Below are 20,397 nucleotides of genomic sequence, written 5' to 3'. Positions count from 1 at the left end.
CCTTGCATGCGGCTGTCTTAAGGCAGACTGTGGGCTGACTCCACTTAACTTGAAGGATCGATCTTTCAATCCTCTGAGTGGGGTGAAGTCGGACCAAGAGCAGATCGATGAATGGAAGTCGAAGGCAATGCACGGTATACACGTGAATTGTCTTTGGCAGCCATTTGTCGATTTGCATCTGTCGAACAGACGGCTGTGTGCTGGGGAGCTCTTTGCTGAGACGGAGGGGTTCATGTGTGCCATTCAGGACGGGTGGAGAACGACCAGTGCAGAATGTGTGGTTCGGCGTTAGAGACGTTGGACCATCTCATTTCTGGCTGTAGTGTTATGGCACCGGTGCAATACATCACCAGGCATAATTCTGTATGTAAGGTTATCAAAACCTTGCATACCGTTTACCGATATGAACCGCAAGCAGTACTTGATAGTTCTGCTTACAGCATGTATTGGGACCGGAAAGTTCTGACTGATCGCCACACTCTACACAACAAGCCTGACGTACTGTTAGTTGACAAGACGGGTCGCTCGGCGTATATTATTGATGTTGCTATCCCCCGTAATAGCAACATTGAACGGAAATACGTGGAGAAGAAGGTGAACTATGAGCCATTGGCTCGGGAAATGAAAGGAATTTGACGTCTCGAGCAATTAAAGGGATAAAAAAAAATATAAGCAAGAATAAACTTAAACGAATAATAAAAATAAAAATAAGAAAATACCTCCACCGTAGCCTGACCCAAGCCCCGTTGGAAAAGGAGGAGGGATATCATCAGTCTAAATGGCTGTACGCTACCGCAGTTTCTCAAGGGGTAGGTGGGGAAAGTGCAGGAACTTTCCAGTCTTGCTGATTACTCACTGAGGAAGTTATCACCACACCAGTTAGGGATAAAATGCAAATTCATTAGATGAGGAGAAAAAGGAATCTAAGACATGGTACCGATAACCACCGGTAATCATCTGACTTGATGATTGAAAAAAATTGAATAAAGCGAAGTGAGCTTCTTGATGCACCAGAGATTCGTCGAGTACTTCCCGCAATACGCCCACGTGACTGGTTAGCGACACAATCCCAACTTGAGGTCAAGTCGAGTATGACGGTATGGCGAAAGTCACACCAGATGTGTTCAGCATGCAATGTAGGCGAGGAATCAGCGGAGTTTTTCAGATCAGTCAACGATTTCCAGTGTCCAGCCAGTACAGTTTTTGTCGGTAACCTAAAAAGATAAGGTGCAGGACCCCGCAGATACAAGACCGATTACTTAGTTACGAGGAGCGGAAGGGTTGCCGCGTTGGGTCAAAAAGTTGCAAAAGACAACTCATTATCGACTCGATAGTTATAGAACAAGCAGCTAGAGGCAAAAGAAGACATTTTAGTCGCTGTATCGATGATACCATGCTTTCGACAGGGTCCCGCATACCTCCCTAATCGATGTCCTATGTCTGTATTGATCCCAAAACTAATAAAGTTTTTGACAACTGTCATGGAAGGATGGAATACCACCTTATCAGCGCGATCTCAGATGATACCAATAGCTCAGAGCCTATTCAGTTACGGAGAGGCATCTTCCAGGGGGATTCGTTGAGTCAATTTTGGTGTTGCATGGCACTGAGCCCCCTTTTATGGTTACTGAATAATACTAGAGAGCATGGTTTCGTAATCAAATATGGCCTACGTATCGCACTTAGGTGCCAGTTGACATACTTGATGTACTTAGATGCTGTATGCCGGTACTGACGACCACCTTAGAAGTCTGTAGTGAATAGTAAACAATTCAGCTGTGATATTCAGATGGAATTTGAATTAGACAAATATCAAATCCAAGCTGTCCGCAAAGTTCATAACGAACCGTATGCCAGACATAGCATTGTTGACCTCCACATTCAAGCTATGACCGAGACAGACTTCTACAAATACCTAGAAATTCTGCAAGGACCCCATGCTCGAGTTGGGGACGTATATATTCCTGCGACGTATAAAGCTGGTACTGAAATCGCATCCCTCGGTGAAGAATAAAGTAGGGAATTGAATGTATCCGTTATCCCTTCACTAGCTTATGCATTCGAAATATTGCCGCAGACGAAAACCGATCTGAAAATCGGCCAGCGGCAAATACGGACTACTATGTCCAAATTCCGAATCCACCATCCAACCTCTGCCGTGGAGCGGATGACCCTGCCTCGTGACATCGGAAGCAGGGGCGTTGATAACGTGGCGGCACGACATCACCGTCACGTCGACTCGCTGCGCGCTTATGTTTACAGCAAAAGGCCGGCGAATCCCTTACATACGGATGTTTGTAAGATAGACTGTGGGCTGACTATGTGCAGAAGAACGTGAACTATGAGCTATACACATTTAAGTAAGATTCAAACATTCCACAAAATAAATAAGGGCATTCAAATATTCACCAAAATATGTAGCATCACATCGAAGTTTCAAGTACGGTTTTGTAGTTCTTTTCGTATTTAAACAAGTCGGACAGCTGGACACTTCAGATATCAGTGGCAGTTGCATAATAATTTAAAACTCAACTGCGTCACCAGCTATTGGTTAGAGCACTAGGCTGTCGTACGGAAGGTCGCGGTTCAAATCTCTCTCATATCGTGATTTGACGTCGGATACCAGTCGACTCAGCTGTAAATGAGTACCTGAGTCAAATCAGGCTAATAATCTCGGGCGAGCACAATGCTGACCACATTGCCTCCTATAGGGCATTGTAATCCTGTAGTGTACCGTTACGGTATTGAATGAAGTGTTGTAACACACTTCAAGCCCTGATCCAATATAGGTTGTTGTGCCAACGATTATTATTATTACAATCTCTAAAGAATCATTTCATCATGCAGCATGCATATGAAAAACACTGAACATCAAAGTTAGCAGGTAGTTATATATACGTAGATTTCGCCGTTTTTGTACTAACTATTAGAGCTCCCAACAACGTCTACATTTGTAATACGGCTATCGTTCGGCAGTGAGAAAACTACTTTTCTGGCTGATCAAAAGTCATCTTGAAAAGCCCGAGGGAGACTATTAATGAGCTTTGGATCGCACCGAAAAGTTTTCAGGCACAGGTTAACTTTTTGGTCACATCTGGAAAGGGTGACATAAAATATGACTAACTTGCAAATGGATCGATGAACGTAAAGTAGTGAAGGCTCATAGTGCCGCTACGAGTGATTACGAACGTAATGAGCTTGAAATCTAATATTGCGGAAAATCACGGGATGTGCAACGTATGGTACACGTGACAAGAATGAATTTTTTTTTGCGGTAATCACGAACGCAGGAATAGATAATAATACTGATTTCACTACCGTATACCGCATCATGTGGATCGTCGTAAGTCGTTCAGTTGTTCGGTCTAGTCATCAACGGTCCACGATAAAGAACAACTTAATAGATAGAAAGATCATTTCAGGGCGGTTATTAATCATGTAACATATGAAGCTCCACTTCTTGTGGATGCGTATTCTAAATTCGCGTGGAGGTAGATGGAGCAACAACTTTGTCATCCGAATCAACACCAAGTGGCTGAAGAGGACCTCGACGTGGTGAACCAGGGAAATGTTGTATTCACATTAACTTGCTGATCGTCATGCAATAAACGAATGCTTCAAGGCCTTGGGCGATCAGACCCGAGTTGTATGGGGACTCATCTTAAGGGTGTCATCCATGAAGCCCTAAATTTTTTAATTGTAAGTTATTGATCTACATATCGATGCTTAAGTCTAAAAGCACTTATAGAACTCCGTCAACTATTCAACATTAAGGGCGATTGTTCAGAATGAAAGATGTGTAAAATAAGTAGCTGGACAACTTTAAATTCTTTTTTGAAGGCTCTTAGTACAATAATATCTAATAAAGTAACCCAATCTTAAAATTCCATAGGATAGTAACAACCTCCTATAAATCCTCCTTTTAAGGGGAGACCAGCCCCAACCTAGACCCGAAACGTGAATTTCTTTCTTTAAGCATGTATGAAACTTCACGATTTTTTTTTTATTAGTTTCAATATTGCTTTGGCAATGTTTGTACCAATTTTTAACTAAAAATATCAACTAATTATTTTGTATTGATGAAATATTTATCGATTTTTTTTCGTTTCTTACATTCAACTTTGCATGCATTTTTCTGAAAAACGGTGAGAAATATCGGGTGATTATTTTTTGTTCCATTAGAAACATACTGATTTATTCACAGAAATCTTTTGAAACAATTGAGTTGAAAAGGTAATTTAATAGGTCGATTGTAAACAAAGGACAATAATCAGTGCGTTTTTTGCAATCGTAATTATTTTTTTTGCAGGCCCATGTTGATTCACATTATGTGCCAAAAAATTTCATTAATATTAGTGCAGCCGTTTCTGGGGAAAACTGTACCTCAAGATTCAAAAACATGATCTCCCAGGAAAGCCGATTTTCTGAAATCGATATTTTGCGTCATCGAGGGACTTTTTTTATCGAGTTTACTATTCACCCTAGGTATAGCCTTCACATTACCTTCACTTTACGGTTAATTTATGTGATATGATCACGAAAAATATTTTTTAAACGTTTATAGGAAAAGTTTTTTTCTTGTCCATTCCTTCTTCATGGAATAGGGCGCTCAATAAAGCGCTTAAATGAGAAAATCAAGAAAGCAAGGGTTGCATCGCTAAGGAATATTCAAAGTTCGGCATAGAGTATTGGAAGCCAGCGGATTTGTGGAAAAACGTACGGAAGAAAAGTATGATGAGTCCTGCATTACAAAAACCGTTAAGAATCTGACATCTGTAATATTATGGGGAACAATAACCGCTAATGGAACAGGACCCTTTATTTCGCCGAGAAGACCATGAGACAGGAACATTATAAGAGAGAGTTTTAGAGACCGTCACACTGCCATATGGCGACCCAATGCCACTCCGCGAAATCCATTAAAAAATTTATGATAGAGAAAAAAACCCTTTACTTCCATAGCTAGGGAATTCGCCCGATTTCAGCCCAATCCAAAATGTGTGGAATGAAGTAAAGAGGCTAGTTTACAAAGAATATAACACTTATTGACAAATTTTAATGTTTGAAATAATAAAAAAATTGTTTTTTTTTTTTCGTTTTCGCTGGTGTAGTTATTTATTCTTGCAAATACCGATATTTCGGGAACCCTTCTTCAGTGCTAAAAGTCTAAATTTTAATGAACAATATTAAAAAAAAAAATATCGAGAGACGCCTGAGATAAAAAATACATCATAACTTGCGTAGAGAGCATTCTAAGAAGACTCGAAGCAGTCATAAAACAAAGGGCGATAACACCTAATCACAATTTTTATTATTATTAAATTCGATCTTAGAAACAAATATGTCTACTTCTATTGTATTATATCTAATTTTTCAATAAGTATACAAGCTTTCCTACTGAAAAATATACTTCAATAAAAACTATCAAATTTTTCAAGTTTTTGTTTACCAGAACATTGATTTATAATTCCCTTCAAGTTTTCATTGAAAACAACACCATTTTAAAAAGACAAACCGACAACTTATATTTTAGATATTTCTAACTTACCTCGATAAAAGAGTTCATCATCTCAGAAACAGGCGGATCAAGCATAGACACTTCTAACCTCTTTAGGCTCCTGCCTCGAAGTCGTGACACACCTACCAAATTATGAGGATCTAGCACATATCCTGCGAAAACATAATTACCATTAGCAATAAGCACTTTTCCCGCGAATATACCAGTTACCGTGAATGACAATTTCTTCTAATAGTTTGCACCGCCATGACATCATTACGAACGGGTCCTGTCCTGATCGTAAATATAAGTCCATAACATTTCTATCCATTTCTTGAAATGCCTGCAAAAACGAAAACGTTTCAGTGGACTATTTTCGACGACTCCTTTCCTTCAAACTTACCGAGTCAATCCATTGTATGCTCTTCAGAGTATCCGTAAAATATCGTGAAAGTAGATCTAGAGCATCAATATTTATCTATCGGTGATAAGTGAAATATTCAATTAGTAATGACGGAACAAAAAAATTTAATTAGAGACAACTCTTACCAAATTACAAAACAGAACCCGCAAATGTGAGAGTGGCATACTACGACGGAATATTTGATGCTGGAGAACATCCACAGCTTCATAAGCGTATATGAGTGTTAAAATTAAATCAATTGTTTCAAATCGACTGCTAAATTCACTCCATGCATTCTCTGAGATTCCAGGATGTGTTTCGTCCAGACCATGTACACAAATCATAAACTTTTTCAATGGAAGAACTCGAAGTGTTTTCAAGAACTCGTCATTCAAAGTATCATAGTCTAAGGATAATACCTGCAATTTTGTTAACAAATAAAAGTGCGAACATATATTCTATTCTATAATCTATGACCAGAAAGGCAATGAATGGTGTACTCACCTGAAGAGAAGTACATTTCTCGAACAGTATCGGTTCAATAATTTGAATCGGGTAATGACTAGGATCGTACTTAATTGAAGCAAATGTTATTTCTTTCAGATCTTGAGGACGCGACAGTGCCTTCATAAATTCAGTTGCGTATAAAGCTAAAGTTTCAATACATCCAAGATCTAGTTTTTTAAACGAAGGGAACCTACGCGATAGCAACATTTTAATTGGTTCAAAAAATATTCTGGAAGTAAAAAAGTATTTAGAATCTTAAATGTGGAAACCGTAATAGACATACTGTTCAATCTCTTTCGCATCTCGCTCTAAGAGCGATCCGGACGCTCCTAGGCGCATGCACTTCGTATGGAATCGTAAAGCAGTTAAATGGTCACTTTTAGAAACTCTGCAAATGATAAAAATCAGTAGATGCTTCCAATTCGTTTCTTCTATGTAAAAATTAGTACCTGTTCAAAATTCGTTTCACTTTGTTTATATGATATATGCTTCGAACATCGAATATTATTGTGAGCTCACTAGTCAGGTTTATTAAACTTTGCAAAAAGAAATTGCATTGTCGATCGTTTGCAACATTTAATTTGAACTTAAAATTTTTGAAAAATCTGGAAAAGAAAGATTCTATTTATAATATATGGATATAAAAAGATGTTGATACTAAGTAAGGGAAGAATTGTTTTTGAACTTTAACAGTAGACGTCTTTGAAATCGATTGTCCTAGTACTTCTATGAAATGAAATAAGTGTTCATTAGAAAGATTCATTTCATGTCAAAAAACTAAATCATTTCTTTAATTGCTAAAAGACATTTGAGTTGCATTTTAAAAAGATCATCAGAAATGCAAAAAAGGCCATCTAAAAAATTCGGCGCATTTAACGAATGGACAGAAGGTTCTGCAACTGCCAAAGCGCAACAAGAGCTCTAATGATTTCGTTCTTGAGAAGAACCACCCGAGACGTCCAAACAGATCGGGAAGAATAAGGATATGAGAATACAACTTTGAGACCGTTGATAATTTCTCCTATCTAGGGTCGAAAATCACAACCGATAACAGCTACGATGATGAAATCTGCGCACGGTTGTTGTCAGCCAACAGAGCCAATTTGAGTTTGCAAAACTTGTTCCGCTCGAAACGTCTCACCATAGGGTCAAAGCTCTTACTGTACTAGACAATGATCTTGCCAGTCCTCATGTATTCCTCGGAGACTTGGGTTCTTAGCAAGAAGAATTGCGAACTCTTGGCCGCGATCGAGGAAAGAATCCTCCGAAGAATTTTTGGCCCCCTACATGAGGATGGACGATTCCGTAACCTACACAATGACGAAATCTATGAGCGATACCATGACCGTCCGGTTGTGGATAAAATCGGGCTCAATAGGTTACGGTGGGCGGGTCACTTAATCCGTATGACTAAGGATGATCCCACCCGGAAAGTCTATAAGGGCAATATCTATGGTAGAAAAAGAAGACGAGGCAGACCCTGTTTAAGATGAAGCGATGGCGTAGGTCAGGGCGCTATTGCAGCAAGCAAGAATAACCATGCCTATAGAGACAAACCATCCCAGCGCTTCAGGTATCGCTTCAAAACTAAGACTTAATTCGGAAAGTACTAGTCGAGACCTTTCATTTGATTCCCAATGTGATTATATTCGATGAAAAAAATTGAACACCCCTCTTCTGCATATATGGGGAGCTCCTAATTAAGTTCCACATAACAAAATGTTACTCACTTCATGCGTGGGCGTTCACAGTACCCACCTTTCCTCCAAATTTGATGTCAATCGTTGCAACTATTTCCCAGAAAAGTATGTGTGACAAACAGTAATAAGGTTTTTTTTAACAAAACCTTTACATCGAAAATATCGAAGCAATAAAATTCGCGTTTTAGCGGTCTATGGGGGTAAAATATTATCTACATAATACAGATGGACATATTTATATTTTGTGCCTATACGTATTAGAACCGACTTCTTGAAACTCGATTATTTCATTTTCTAAATGAAATTTCATAACTCAACATTTTAATTCTCGTTCCCTTACCTTACTTATGCCACACCATCACAATCGATCGCATACAACTGAAGGTTTACCACAATTCTACCACTATTAGATGATTTTTCTCCGATAAATTCTCAGAAATCTAGACCCCCTACGTCCGAAAATTCCCAAGTCCGCCATTTACTTGAAATTTTTGTCGAAGGGCCTCTCTTCCCCAAATTTGCAAAAGAATAGACAATTAGCGATTTCGTCCAGGCCAAAGGCACCTCATGAGGTGTTGCCTGGGTTTATCGGATTCTACTTCGTGGCACAATCAGTAATGAAGCTGCCCATTTCTCCTGACCTTGAATGCTACTCGCGACATAATCCTTCACACAATATGTACAGTGAACAGAATTCAGATCCGGACACCGTCATAAGAAATACATAAGTGTTCAGAAAAGAAATAAACGAAGTTGCATGTATTTTTTTTGCCAAGAACGTAACGTACAACCTGTTGGATATGATGCGAAGAAAATTAATGATAAAGGAAACAAGTCGGAATATCGAAGATTGTGTGTTCAACTTATATGAGGAACCTTTTATGCACGTTTTCAATTCGTATACAACTAAGAATTCAAAAAATTTCTCCACACGCCAAGATATATTTCCATATCAAAGAAACATAGCCTACACAGCGCACTGATGCATACATATCCATGTATAAAAACATCTTAATATTTTCTCTTTACTCTTTAAAGCATACGTGCATATACTTGTACATATGTACGAAAATGGAATACCACTGGTACAAACTCCCATATCCATCTTAAATGGATATTTGTATATGCCAATGCATATACACAAGGCGACATAATTAATCGTTTGACATTTTAAAAGGTTATAAACTGTATTTATTTGAATTACCTCAGAATAAACAGTACAAAGAGAGAAATATAATAAATAGACAACTCAAATATACTTTCTATATTCATTTTATTTCATTTCCTTAAAGTTTTTGCAAAGATTAATAAAGTAATAAAAAAATAATTCTAAGCGACAAAAGTAATCGCACGACTATTGTTATTCTGAGTTATTTGTCTATTGGTTAAATATCAACACTTGGTTGGGTCTCCTTTGGCTTCCAGAACCGCTTGCATCCACGATGGCATTCCTCCTGTAGAACCTTTTTTAGAGAACTCTTTGAAGAAATGTAATTTTTGTGTAACTGCTATTCGGGGTAGTAGCGACTCACGTACCATACGAGCTGTATTTTTGGGGTTGTTGTCCAACCATTTTATTCATAGATTCCTGTATACTGTTTTCCAAAATATTTAGGAATACATGCTGGCCCACTTTACCATCAATAAACACTAGATTACCGACCCCTGACCAACTCATACTCCCCTACACACATTACCTCTGCCATGTTTTACCGTGCTCCGTAAATTCTTTGCCTCTAATACAGTACCTTTTTTCCGCCAAACTTTTGGTAGACCATCGTGACCAAAGGTAGTATAGCTTCCAGGGCGAAACGTGGATTGGTACCCACGATGGAGCATAAAACCTGGTAAACGCCTGCTGAACCAACACCAACAGCTCTACTGCCAAACCCTATTTCCACCTCCTCGCGGTGACCGCTGGGAGCTCTTTCTTAACTAAAAGCTGCAGACAGAGAAGGATGAAAGCGAGTCTCCGCGACAAATTGTAGCAACTGGTTCTCCAGGTTGGGGGTTGGGTAGGGCTGACAACCCTACACGGAAAACAAACGTTACGAAGCCACAGAAGGAGCCTCGGACATGATGGACTTTGCAACGACGAACCCGGCAACGACAAAGGAATAACGATTTCGCATTTTCTCATGGAACGTGGGGCAATATAGACTCGAATCACTATCTCGTTAGCATGGTGCTCCGAGCTCGAATGACAACACCACCCAGAATCCCCTCTGATAATCAAGTGAGAGTGAACACTGAAGCCATCCACAACACAGTCCTCCGCAACACCTATAAGAGGGAAATGGATGCCGTAGTCAACGAGATCCTGGAGATGAAGCATCAACAAATAATCTTCACAATCACCTGAAGAACATTATCATAAATACGGCCACAAACATACTGTGTCCCAGCCGCAAAAGGAGTCGAATCGGCTGGTTTGACGATGAATGTAAGCTAGCAACGGAACGGAAGAATGCTGCATACCGGATAATGCTGCAATCTTAAAGAACGCAGGCACGCGCGGAGACTTATCACGAACTCCGGCGAATGAAGGAGCGACTTCACAGACGGAAAAAGGAAGCCTGGAACTCGAAAACTACAAGGAGCAACCACACCAGGCGCGCAAGTTTTACCAACAAGTCAGTAGGATGAAGCCTTACACACCCGATGTTCATCCTGCCCAGGCAAAGAGGGAAATCTGATTACCGACAGAATGGGCACATTGGAACGATGGGTTGAGTACTTTGATGAACTATTGAACAACCAGAACATCGGCGAGTTGGAGATTCCGCCAACTGAAGACGACGGACAAATACTGCCACCACCAAGTATAGAAGAAGTTCTTCCTTCGGCAGAACATTTACTAAAATTGGAATGATACAGGGAAGATTAGCATGACCATAAGCTCCAAAGGCTGGCTTCCGTGTGTATCAGTGGGGCAATGAGGACATGCCCAACGGCATCCGTGTAGGTGCTTCTGGGATTAACCCCTCTCCATCTGCACATACAGATGCAAGGAGGGCAATATTCAGGATGGCCGGTAGTATGCGTGAGGCGGGGAGCTGCCTAAATCGAAGGAAGATTGATATTTTTTCTAGATGGTATCCGGAATTACTGATATCAAGGGATAACATGACATCGAGGTTTCACTTCGATAGCGTTGGAGTAACAAGGCAAACTGGGAGAGCGTGGCTGCGACATACGGCTTAAACCAGCAACTGATTACTTGGTACACTGACGGATACCTCACAGCAGAGGGAGCGGGTACCGGTGTTATTCATCATCATCAACGGCGCAACAACCGGTATCCGGTCTAGGCCTGCCTTAATAAGGAACTCCAGACATCCCGGTTTTGCGCCGAGGTCCACCAATTCGATATCCCTAAAAGCTGTCTGGCGTCCTGGCCCACGCCATCGCTCCATCTTAGGCAGGGTCTGCCTCGTCTTCTTTTCCTACCATAGATATTGCCCTTATAGACTTTCCGGGTGGGATCATCTTCATCCATACGGATTAAGTGACCCGCCCACCGTAACCTATTGAGCCGGATTTTATCCACAACCGGACGGTCATGGTATCGCTCATAGATTTCGTCATTGTGTAGGCTACGGAATCGTCCATCCTCATGTAGGGGGCCAAAAATTCTTCGGAGGATTCTTCTCTCGAACGCGGCCAAGAGTTCGCAATTTTTCTTGCTAAGAACCCAAGTTTCCGAGGAATACATGAGGACTGGCAAGATCATAGTCTTGTACAGTAAGAGCTTTGACCCTATGGTGAGACGTTTCGAGCGGAACAGTCTTTGTAAGCTGAAGTAGGCTCTGTTGGCTGACAACAACCGTGCGCGGATTTCATCATCGTAGTTGTTATCGGTTGTGATTTTCGACCCTAGATAGGAGAAATTGTCAACGGTCTCAAAGTTGTATTCCCCTATCCTTATTCTTGTTCGTGCTTGTGTTTGACCAGTGCGGTTTGATGTTGTTGGTTGATTCGTCTTCGGTGCTGACGTTGCCACCATGTATTTTGTCTTGCCTTCATTGATGTGCAGCCCAAGATCTCGCGCCGCCTGCTCGATCTGGATGAAGGCAGTTTGAACGTCTCGGGTGGTTCTTCCCATGATGTCGATATCGTCAGCATAGGCCAGTAGTTGGGTGGACTTGAAGAGGATCGTACCTCTTGCATTCACCTCAGCATCACGGATCACCTTCTCGAGGGCCAGGTTAAAGAGGACGCATGATAGCGCATCCCCTTGTCGTAGACCGTTGTTGATGTCAAATGGTCTTGAGAGTGATCCTGCTGCTTTTATCTGGCCTCGCACATTGGTCAGGGTCAGCCTAGTCAGTCTTATTAATTTCGTCGGGATACCGAATTCCCTCATGGCCGTGTACAGTTTTACCCTGGCTATGCTATCATAGGCGGCTTTAAAGTCGATGAACAGATGGTGCAACTGTTGTCCATATTCCAACAGTTTTTCCATCGCTTGCCGCAGAGAGAAAATCTGATCTGTTGCTGATTTGCCTGGAGTGAAGCCTCTTTGGTATGGGCCAATGATGTTCTGGGCGTATGGGGCTATCCGGCCTAGCAAGATAGTGGAGAATATCTTATAGATGGTACTCAGCAACGTGATACCTCTATAATTGCTGCACTGTGTGATATCTCCCTTTTTATGTATGAGACAGATTATGCCTCGCTGCCGGTGTTATTGGTCCAAGGAAAATCTACTTTGAGCCAATGGGCAGGTACACTAGCATATTCCAAGCGGAAATATACGCCATAGACAAATGTGCCTCCTTTAATCTACAATGGAACTATAGGGGGCAGAACATAGCTATTCTCACCGATAGCCAAGCAGCGATCAAGGCACTTAGGCCCAACCAGGTGAACTCTAAACTGGTATGGGAATGCCTTGAGAGACTGAATACACTCGGCTCGTCCAACAAGGTCTGGATACTTTGGATTCCAGGCCATGCTGCTAATTGCCAAGGTGCTTATTGGGGCATACGAACCCATACGCACAAAGGATTGCTTAAACCTCACCAAAAAGAACCTCCGAATCATAGTGGGAATTCTCACGGGTCATTGTCGGCTGAACTATCACCTAGGGAAGCTAGGGATATCTACGGGCACTGCCTGCAGGTTTAGATAGAAATGTGATCTAATATTTTCCGTATACCTTCGGGTGAGTGGACGCTTTATCTTTTTCCACCAGAAGATTGAGCTAGTTTGTTGTTTTTCCCAGCGCAATTCCCAAATTGTCGACATTCCAAAGGGATGACAAAACTACGAATGAACGTAAGGAGCTTAGAACTGTGTAACTTGGGTGAGCGCTTTACATTGGATCCACATTACCATAACAAATTACTAGACGTCCACATCGCTTACACCTTGACAAAAGTGATTTCCCCATCGAGTTAAGACGGTAAGCACAAGCTGCCCTATATAACTACGATTTTGCCAACGCATCTCACATCACGAAAGACCTTCCAGTTATTCGTATACCTTTCGACGATTCTGGGAGAGACCATAATGATAGGATCCTCATCCACGGCGTTAAACGTCGAAGAGGTGGAAGGAGCACTTCACTAAAATTCTCAATCGTATAACACTCGATGATCTTGTGGATGATATACTCCTCCAAATAAAAGTAAAATCATCTCTACCATGAATTTATTCAAGAAGGATTACCTCTTGTAGCCCCTACTTTCCACTTATACAAAAATTCTGGGGACCTAATATTTTTTCTTGAGTGCGTCAGCTCAAGAGCACTTGTATCCTTGCAGCAGTCGCAAAGATGGTAACAATATAATCATGGAGCACATAAAAGAACACACGACAGTTTATTCGACAGGAGACAGTCTGTTTTCTGGCCTGGTTCTTCTACAGATCATTTTGAAACAGTGAGTGAAATTTAATTCGCCTTTTCACCTTCTCTTAATCGATTACGATCCCCTATACGAGCTGCCTACATCGTCTACATCGAGGACCTCCTGCCTGCGACAATACCAAATGAAGAACTTCGATGGCACACGCGGGATATATCAGTAAACATGTTGATCAAAAGGCGAAAGGGAAAACGGATAAGTTACACATTAAAGAAGGATGACAGTGATATTGTGGGATATAGTATGCAATGGAATCTACAATCCCAAAATGGCCAACGAGTGGCATACCCCAGAGATACGTGGCGCAGAACAGTGGAGAAAGACTGTAAACGCCTCGGAAAGCACAGCGGTGGGAGAGCTGACTAATTATAATACAACTTCCGATTTTGAAATAATTTTTTGGTATACTCCCAAAAACGGAACTGTTTTGCTATTTTAATTCCTATTCGTTGACATCTAGTGACTAAAATGATCAGTCCATTCTACTGATCTGATTTTCCTTTTCCCATTGGAATTCATGCAAATTTACCTAATTGCACTATCAGTTCTACGTTTAAGACTTTAGTATATCAACTGGTTCATCGCTTGCATTGAGAGACATCTATAAACAGGACCTTCCGTAGTATAGGTTACGTTGTTTGGAGTAACACTAGACTGTGAATAGCCGAAAATCGTCTATGAAAGTAGCTTTGACACACTCTCTTTAGAGTCAGCTCCGATTATTAAGCTCATTGCTTTCGTCATGAACCTAACCTCAATTCTTCTTCCTCTTCAGCCCTTGTCCCGTTCAGAAGCGGCGTCAGCTCGTCTTGATCGGTTACGACATTTTTTCATAGGCCTGATCTGAATTCCAGAGTCCCTCAAATCACCATCTAGGCGATGGCTGCAACCCCATCTCGATTACGGCGTATTACGCAACATTTCGTCTCCATTTCCGCGAGGAGCCAGCCCTTAGAACCATAGAGGGCGACAAGGCGGATGACACTGTGGTGAATTTCGGATTTGAGACGTTCGTTAATGCGCCAGTTATCGCGAAGTTGCAGACGGAAAAAGGTGAACAGCGAATTTTTTATGCCGTAAAACAGAGATGAGCCGACTGATCCTCTAGTTTAAGTACTGTGAAATAAGTTGATAATAATGATTATGGCAATGGGAAAAGAACTACGAATTTGGAACCTGTTACGTACGCTTGCTGTTTAAAACTGATGCTTTTAGAACACTCATTGAACAGGCTGAAAAGTCCAAAATACATGATTTTTGGTCCAGGAAACGAAATTATTAGAGAGTAAAGTTTTTGACTCTTGAGTGCACACTACTTTCAAAGGCGAAAAGTGTGAAACGTGAAAAGACAGCGTAGTTTCTGGGGCGGATGCGAAAGAGCTCAGTGAAAGACGAACTCTATAGTCGCCTTAGGTCATTATTTGATTCACTGTTTTCGGATGAAGTAAAAATAGTACCCCACGACTTCCAACGCAAAGATAGAACTCGTTTCCTTCACGGCAGGATTCACAACACACAAGAACATAAGCCTCACCAGGTTGAGCAACCATTACTTAATTGAGAAACAAGCTGCAAGCTAGCATCCTTGACGTACGCGCGCACTTTGTGGTAAATTGCGGATAGTAAATAGTGATTCTGTAAAGTAAATGGTATATATAATCTGCAAGAGGATCTAAATGGCACTATACCGCACAAATCATCCTAGATCGTGACCTAGTCGGATGATACAAATATTTTGGCACAATCACCCTAGTGAAGTTTGACGAAGTAGTGAATTGGCCTAGATACCCAAATTCATGAGACAAGCTAAAAGAAAGATGTGAATCAGAAAGAACGCGACACTAAATGATTACAAGTTCAAAGAAGGCAACAGTTTTGTGTACTTAGGCCCAAAACTGACAAAGGACAACGAAATAGACGAAATCAACAGACGGATGATGTTTGGAAACAAAATATTCTACCTCGTACTGCCGATTCTGAAAAATAGAGTTCACAATAAATAGGATGACCAGATAGCAATGACAGTTTATCCTACTGTTGTGTTTCAGAGGGATATTCGATAACCTTTGTCATTTCAACATGAATCGTGGCACGCTTCCCAAACATGTGTAAATTCTTAAACAACTTTTCGACTTAGATACATAAATACGTTACATGACTTTCGCCGTAAGTCCTATCTGTTAAAAATTTTGAGCGTAAGAGCAGTCTCTTGGGCTTTAAAATACGAATCAAACCAAGAAATGCAGATTCGGCGTGTACTGGCCTAATTCAGTCATTGCCAGAGAGTCAACGTGGCTTATTTTGTAGTTGAATTTGGAGCTACATTCTTATAATATAATGTAACGTGAGGTAATTAATTGGGTGCTGGAAACGCTGGCCGGAGGTTCGGAGTTTTGCCAAAAAATCATCTTTAAGATCAAAGCCCATTTTTCGCTCAACGGCTATATAAACTAGCAAGCAAGCAAGCAGGCCCCCATACGACTTGACACCACGCAATTATTTTCCTTGCGGTTACGTCAAGTCCTTAGTTTGTCAACATGCGAGACACTATTGCCAGAATAACGTCCTATATATTGGACATTAGTCATCAAAAAATGGACCGCCCGCTTAAACCACTACTATTGAAGGCTATTTGAATCATGATCTTCCATATATAACGACATCTTAGCCCCAATGAAGGTAGGTGGCGAATGCGATACAACAGTGGGTAGTACATGTTAAGCTGTATTCACACTCTTGAACGCTACAGTGGGTACTTCATGCAGATTATATAGAATATACAGAATTCGCAGTCGTCTACTAAAAGGCAAGGTGGAACGTGAAAGACTACTGGAAAACCGCGAAAGTATACCACGCCAAATCTAAAGAAACAAACTTGCAGCTTATGGTCAGATCAAAGATGAAAAAGCAACAATGCAACAATAATAATAATTATTGTCTGCTGTCTCATATAGAACATTGACATACGTCTTTTCTCTCTCATTTTTTTTTTGCCAATTTATTTACAATGATTGTGCTTCAGTTGCAGTTTCATCCTAATGGTGTGCAAATGACAAAACCGACACAAACATCCATGACACGAACAAGATTCGAACCCAAAGCACTAGACCAAGACGCTGACGCTCAACCAATTCAGCCATCACATTATTAAAGAATAATCCAAATCAAAATTTTACTTTTACTTGATAACTTTAAGATAAGCTGGGAAGAATAGACGGATTCAGAGATCCAATCCTAGTTAAGGCTTTTTATCAGTCATGCTCCGACCTTGAAATGTTTGATTTGAGTAGAAATTTCATTATTGATTGGAACCCCCTAAGTATCATTCATATCTGAAGATTAATTTCTAGAAATCGCTTCCTCAAAAAGTTTATTGAAAACATAAACCTGCAAGTGAACTGAAGGACGGTGCGGTATCAATAATACACAAGCGAATTATTTACACGAGAACGCTCGACTGAGTATATTTGCACGCTCTCAAAAATAGACCTTATCAGCTGTGCAGGTAATTGAAATCTTATTTGAGGTAATTAGCAGACGATAAGTGTGCACACGTAACCGAAACGTACATGTTTCAAAATAGCTGGCGGTAAGCTTGGCTGCCAGCAATTGGAATCGTTCGCATGGAGATCGACATGTCGGCCGATATCATTACCAAATCGCGGCTCCAATTGCAAAAACAATACCCATTGTATAATGAGATAGCAAGCCGCGGCGGTAATCACCACTTGTTGACAATTTATGAAACCCGCGAATGGTGACCGCGATTAGGTTTCATGGTCGCAGAAAAAGTGAAAGCAAGAAGCAGGAGAAGCCCCAAGCCCTACGCTAAGCCACCCAAGACAGCTAAAAAATCCTGTGGGAGGGGTCTCAAGAACAGCTGTTACCAAGCAGGCTGTCTTTCACTTCCACCGTTGTCGACTAAGCAGATGAGATACACTTTAAAATGCAATTGCCGTCAAATTACTCAACGAATTGCTGGCGGCGGCAGACTTTCCAATGACACGGACGAGCGGGCAATACTTTACGTGTGGGTGATTTTGCAATAAACAATGCAAGCGAATCGGTTCGTGACGGAATCTAGTTGGCTCCTGATCAGGGGGTGAGACAATCAAAGTCACCGTGTCGCAGAACCAGAGCAAGACGCAAAAAATCGAACATTCAAAGCACAAAAGAATTAATTGTAGTCACTCACCTCTTCTGAAATAAAACGCTTCTCCAATGCCAGCAAGTAGAGGACGCAATGTGGACGTCGTTCACGTCCAGATAATCATAAATATTGCTGATTGCGAGGGCCGGGAGCTCGCCCCATTTGGGAGCTCTCCTGTCCATCCTGTTCCTGGTCGGGTTCGGCTTCGTCGAGGTTCGTTGCAATGCGGCCGTAGCAGCGGCAGCAGCTGGTTTCTTCCTGAAGCAACTATTGACTCTTCGTCTGCTCTTTGAAATCGCCGCGGGAGGAACACCCATTGTCCGCGAGACGCCAAGAAAGAGAAAGTGGTTGTCAACAGATCAGACCAAAGCAATGCACGGAAACTAACTTATTGACGCTCGGACAGACCACGGAACCGATCAGCTACACAACACGATACTACCAACGACTTAGCAAATCTATACAGTTAGAACTGGATCAGCACTAGAACCCGGAATAGTCGCTCTGCAACTTACCGTTTAGTTTCGATCGACAAATTCCTGCTTGTCTTGCTCGTCGCCCTGCGCTCGCTACTTTTTTCTCACGTCTAGCTCGGAAACTACTTTGCGTCTCGTTGCTGGCACTCTTGACTACGCGTTTTGCGTATCAAGCTGCCTTGGTTTTTCTTGCTGTCGACAATCCGAGTCTGTGTGTGGGAAAAAACACCAAATACCACGTCCCCCCGCCTATGACGCAACTCTTGCGCTCCCCTCGAGTCTCCCACAAACCACCTTTCACTTTGCATAAAAAATCATCTGCGGGCCATCCACAAAAATCGTGCAGTTGTCATGCACTTCTAACAACAATGTAGGCAACACAACAAACTGAAAAACACGAACTAGTATCGGAAATGTAGCTGTTTACCAAAAATGCAATTTGAATATGAATTTGTCCCTGCAGTCCGCAATTTACACGACAAACAATTGGAGAAGACGCTGGATAAAATAATGACACGACACGACCTAAAATTTTTAAAATTGCATTTGTAGAGAAGAAATGGAAAGCAACCGTTTCGAGTCGAAATAAAAATTTTCTCTAAAAATTGGAAAGTTTTGCAACGCCTCCCTACGGTCAACAGATGCGATGCAATTACAATTCGTCGATCGACTGCGCTACTGCTCCTCCGTGTATGACAATTTCGAGTATCAGCTGTTTTGGTTTAGCTGATTGGAACAAGGGAAATTTTAAACACTGACACTGGCATTGCCAGGTGTTGTGTAGTATTTTCCCAGGATATATATTTCTTAAGGCTTTTACTTAGCACTGCTTATATAAGCGTTTCCACAAAACGGCTATAAAAGGTGCAATGAAAACTTGCAAGGTTAGCAAATGGTTTGAAGTAAAATTTTCTTCTCAGATAAACTGCCAAAAAAGTGAAGAGGGTCTTAAAATAACCTACCTTTTTTATGCGTGAGAGCAGTGTGTGAAGTTCACCCCTATATACTAAACCCGCCTCCATTCTCTTGGCAATATGCACGCAGGAACACCGCGAAGTATAATCTTGTGTGTAGGGCTCTGGCCTACAATATTTCTGACAATTTCTTTGGATACGTCCCGCGCTCTTTTATTCATGAACCTCAACCCAAAAAACATAAAACACTCAAGGTCCTCGGGTGTAGTGGCATTTTCAAAACAGTCGAAACCCGGAATAAAGTAGAAAATAGAGCGTTTGTTAGTACCAACATATATAATCATGAAGTATCACATATAATGAATCTACCTGAAAGTAAAAACTCAGAGGAAGAGAAATTGGGTAAGGTTGCCAGTTTTCAAAATTAAAACGGAAACGTTTCTTGCAAAAATCTGTTTAGATAACAGTTGTGCTGCTAATAAAATCTCATTGAGAAACGCCAACATGAACGTTACCGAGCACACTGTAAGAAAAAACTAAACGAACTGGATCATCAGACTCATCAACGTGCTAAAAAGTCCAACCAACGACAGTTGGTGAGGTTCAAAATGTAAACTTTATTCATTGTAAACAACCAGTATCATCACATCTCAATAAAAACAAACATTATTCAATGCTTGTATTTTTGGATGAGCTCTTCGCAACCCAGCGTGGCCTGTCAAAATATTTATGCAGAAAAAAATATTCCTCTGTTGGACTGGTCAGGTTTGAGACTCAGACTTAACCCCCCCCCCCCTCCCCTCCCCCGTCGCCAGACTTCCCAACTTCTAGCCGGGTTGAAATCCGGCAATCATTTTAGCGCTGTTGTCTTCAGTGACAA

At 41.2% G+C, this 20,397-nt stretch overlaps 1 protein-coding gene and 1 pseudogene across 5 annotated transcripts in view; one reads left to right on the top strand and one right to left on the bottom strand.

Annotated features, from left to right (window-relative positions):
* LOC119647940 (F-box only protein 33) overlaps positions 1-19,290 on the bottom strand; it is a 38,831-nt gene extending 19,541 nt beyond the window's left edge. Inside the window, exons 1-10 of one of the 5 annotated variants that reach the window (XM_038049287.1) lie at positions 18,643-19,290; positions 18,516-18,585; positions 18,173-18,458; positions 6,857-7,012; positions 6,691-6,795; positions 6,405-6,636; positions 6,047-6,319; positions 5,901-5,975; positions 5,729-5,840; positions 5,549-5,670 (exon numbers count right to left, since the gene is read on the bottom strand). In XM_038049287.1, the coding sequence (XP_037905215.1) occupies positions 5,549-5,670; positions 5,729-5,840; positions 5,901-5,975; positions 6,047-6,319; positions 6,405-6,636; positions 6,691-6,795; positions 6,857-7,012; positions 18,173-18,444 (1,347 nt within the window). In that variant the 5' untranslated portion in view covers positions 18,445-18,458; positions 18,516-18,585; positions 18,643-19,290. Of the gene's footprint in view, positions 1-5,548; positions 5,671-5,728; positions 5,841-5,900; positions 5,976-6,046; positions 6,320-6,404; positions 6,637-6,690; positions 6,796-6,856; positions 7,013-18,172; positions 18,586-18,642 lie in introns of all 5 variants that reach the window. The other 4 variants (XM_038049286.1, XM_038049289.1, XM_038049290.1 and 1 more) reach the window with 4 other exon arrangements.
* Positions 10,941-11,001, top strand: LOC119650517 (annotated as a pseudogene).
* Positions 19,291-20,397: the final 1,107 nt, after the last annotated feature.

The sequence above is a fragment of the Hermetia illucens genome, chromosome 2, assembly GCF_905115235.1.
Source record: "Hermetia illucens chromosome 2, iHerIll2.2.curated.20191125, whole genome shotgun sequence".
Taxonomy (NCBI): Eukaryota; Metazoa; Arthropoda; class Insecta; order Diptera; family Stratiomyidae; genus Hermetia; species Hermetia illucens.
This window is presented reverse-complemented; position numbering and strand designations above follow the sequence as displayed.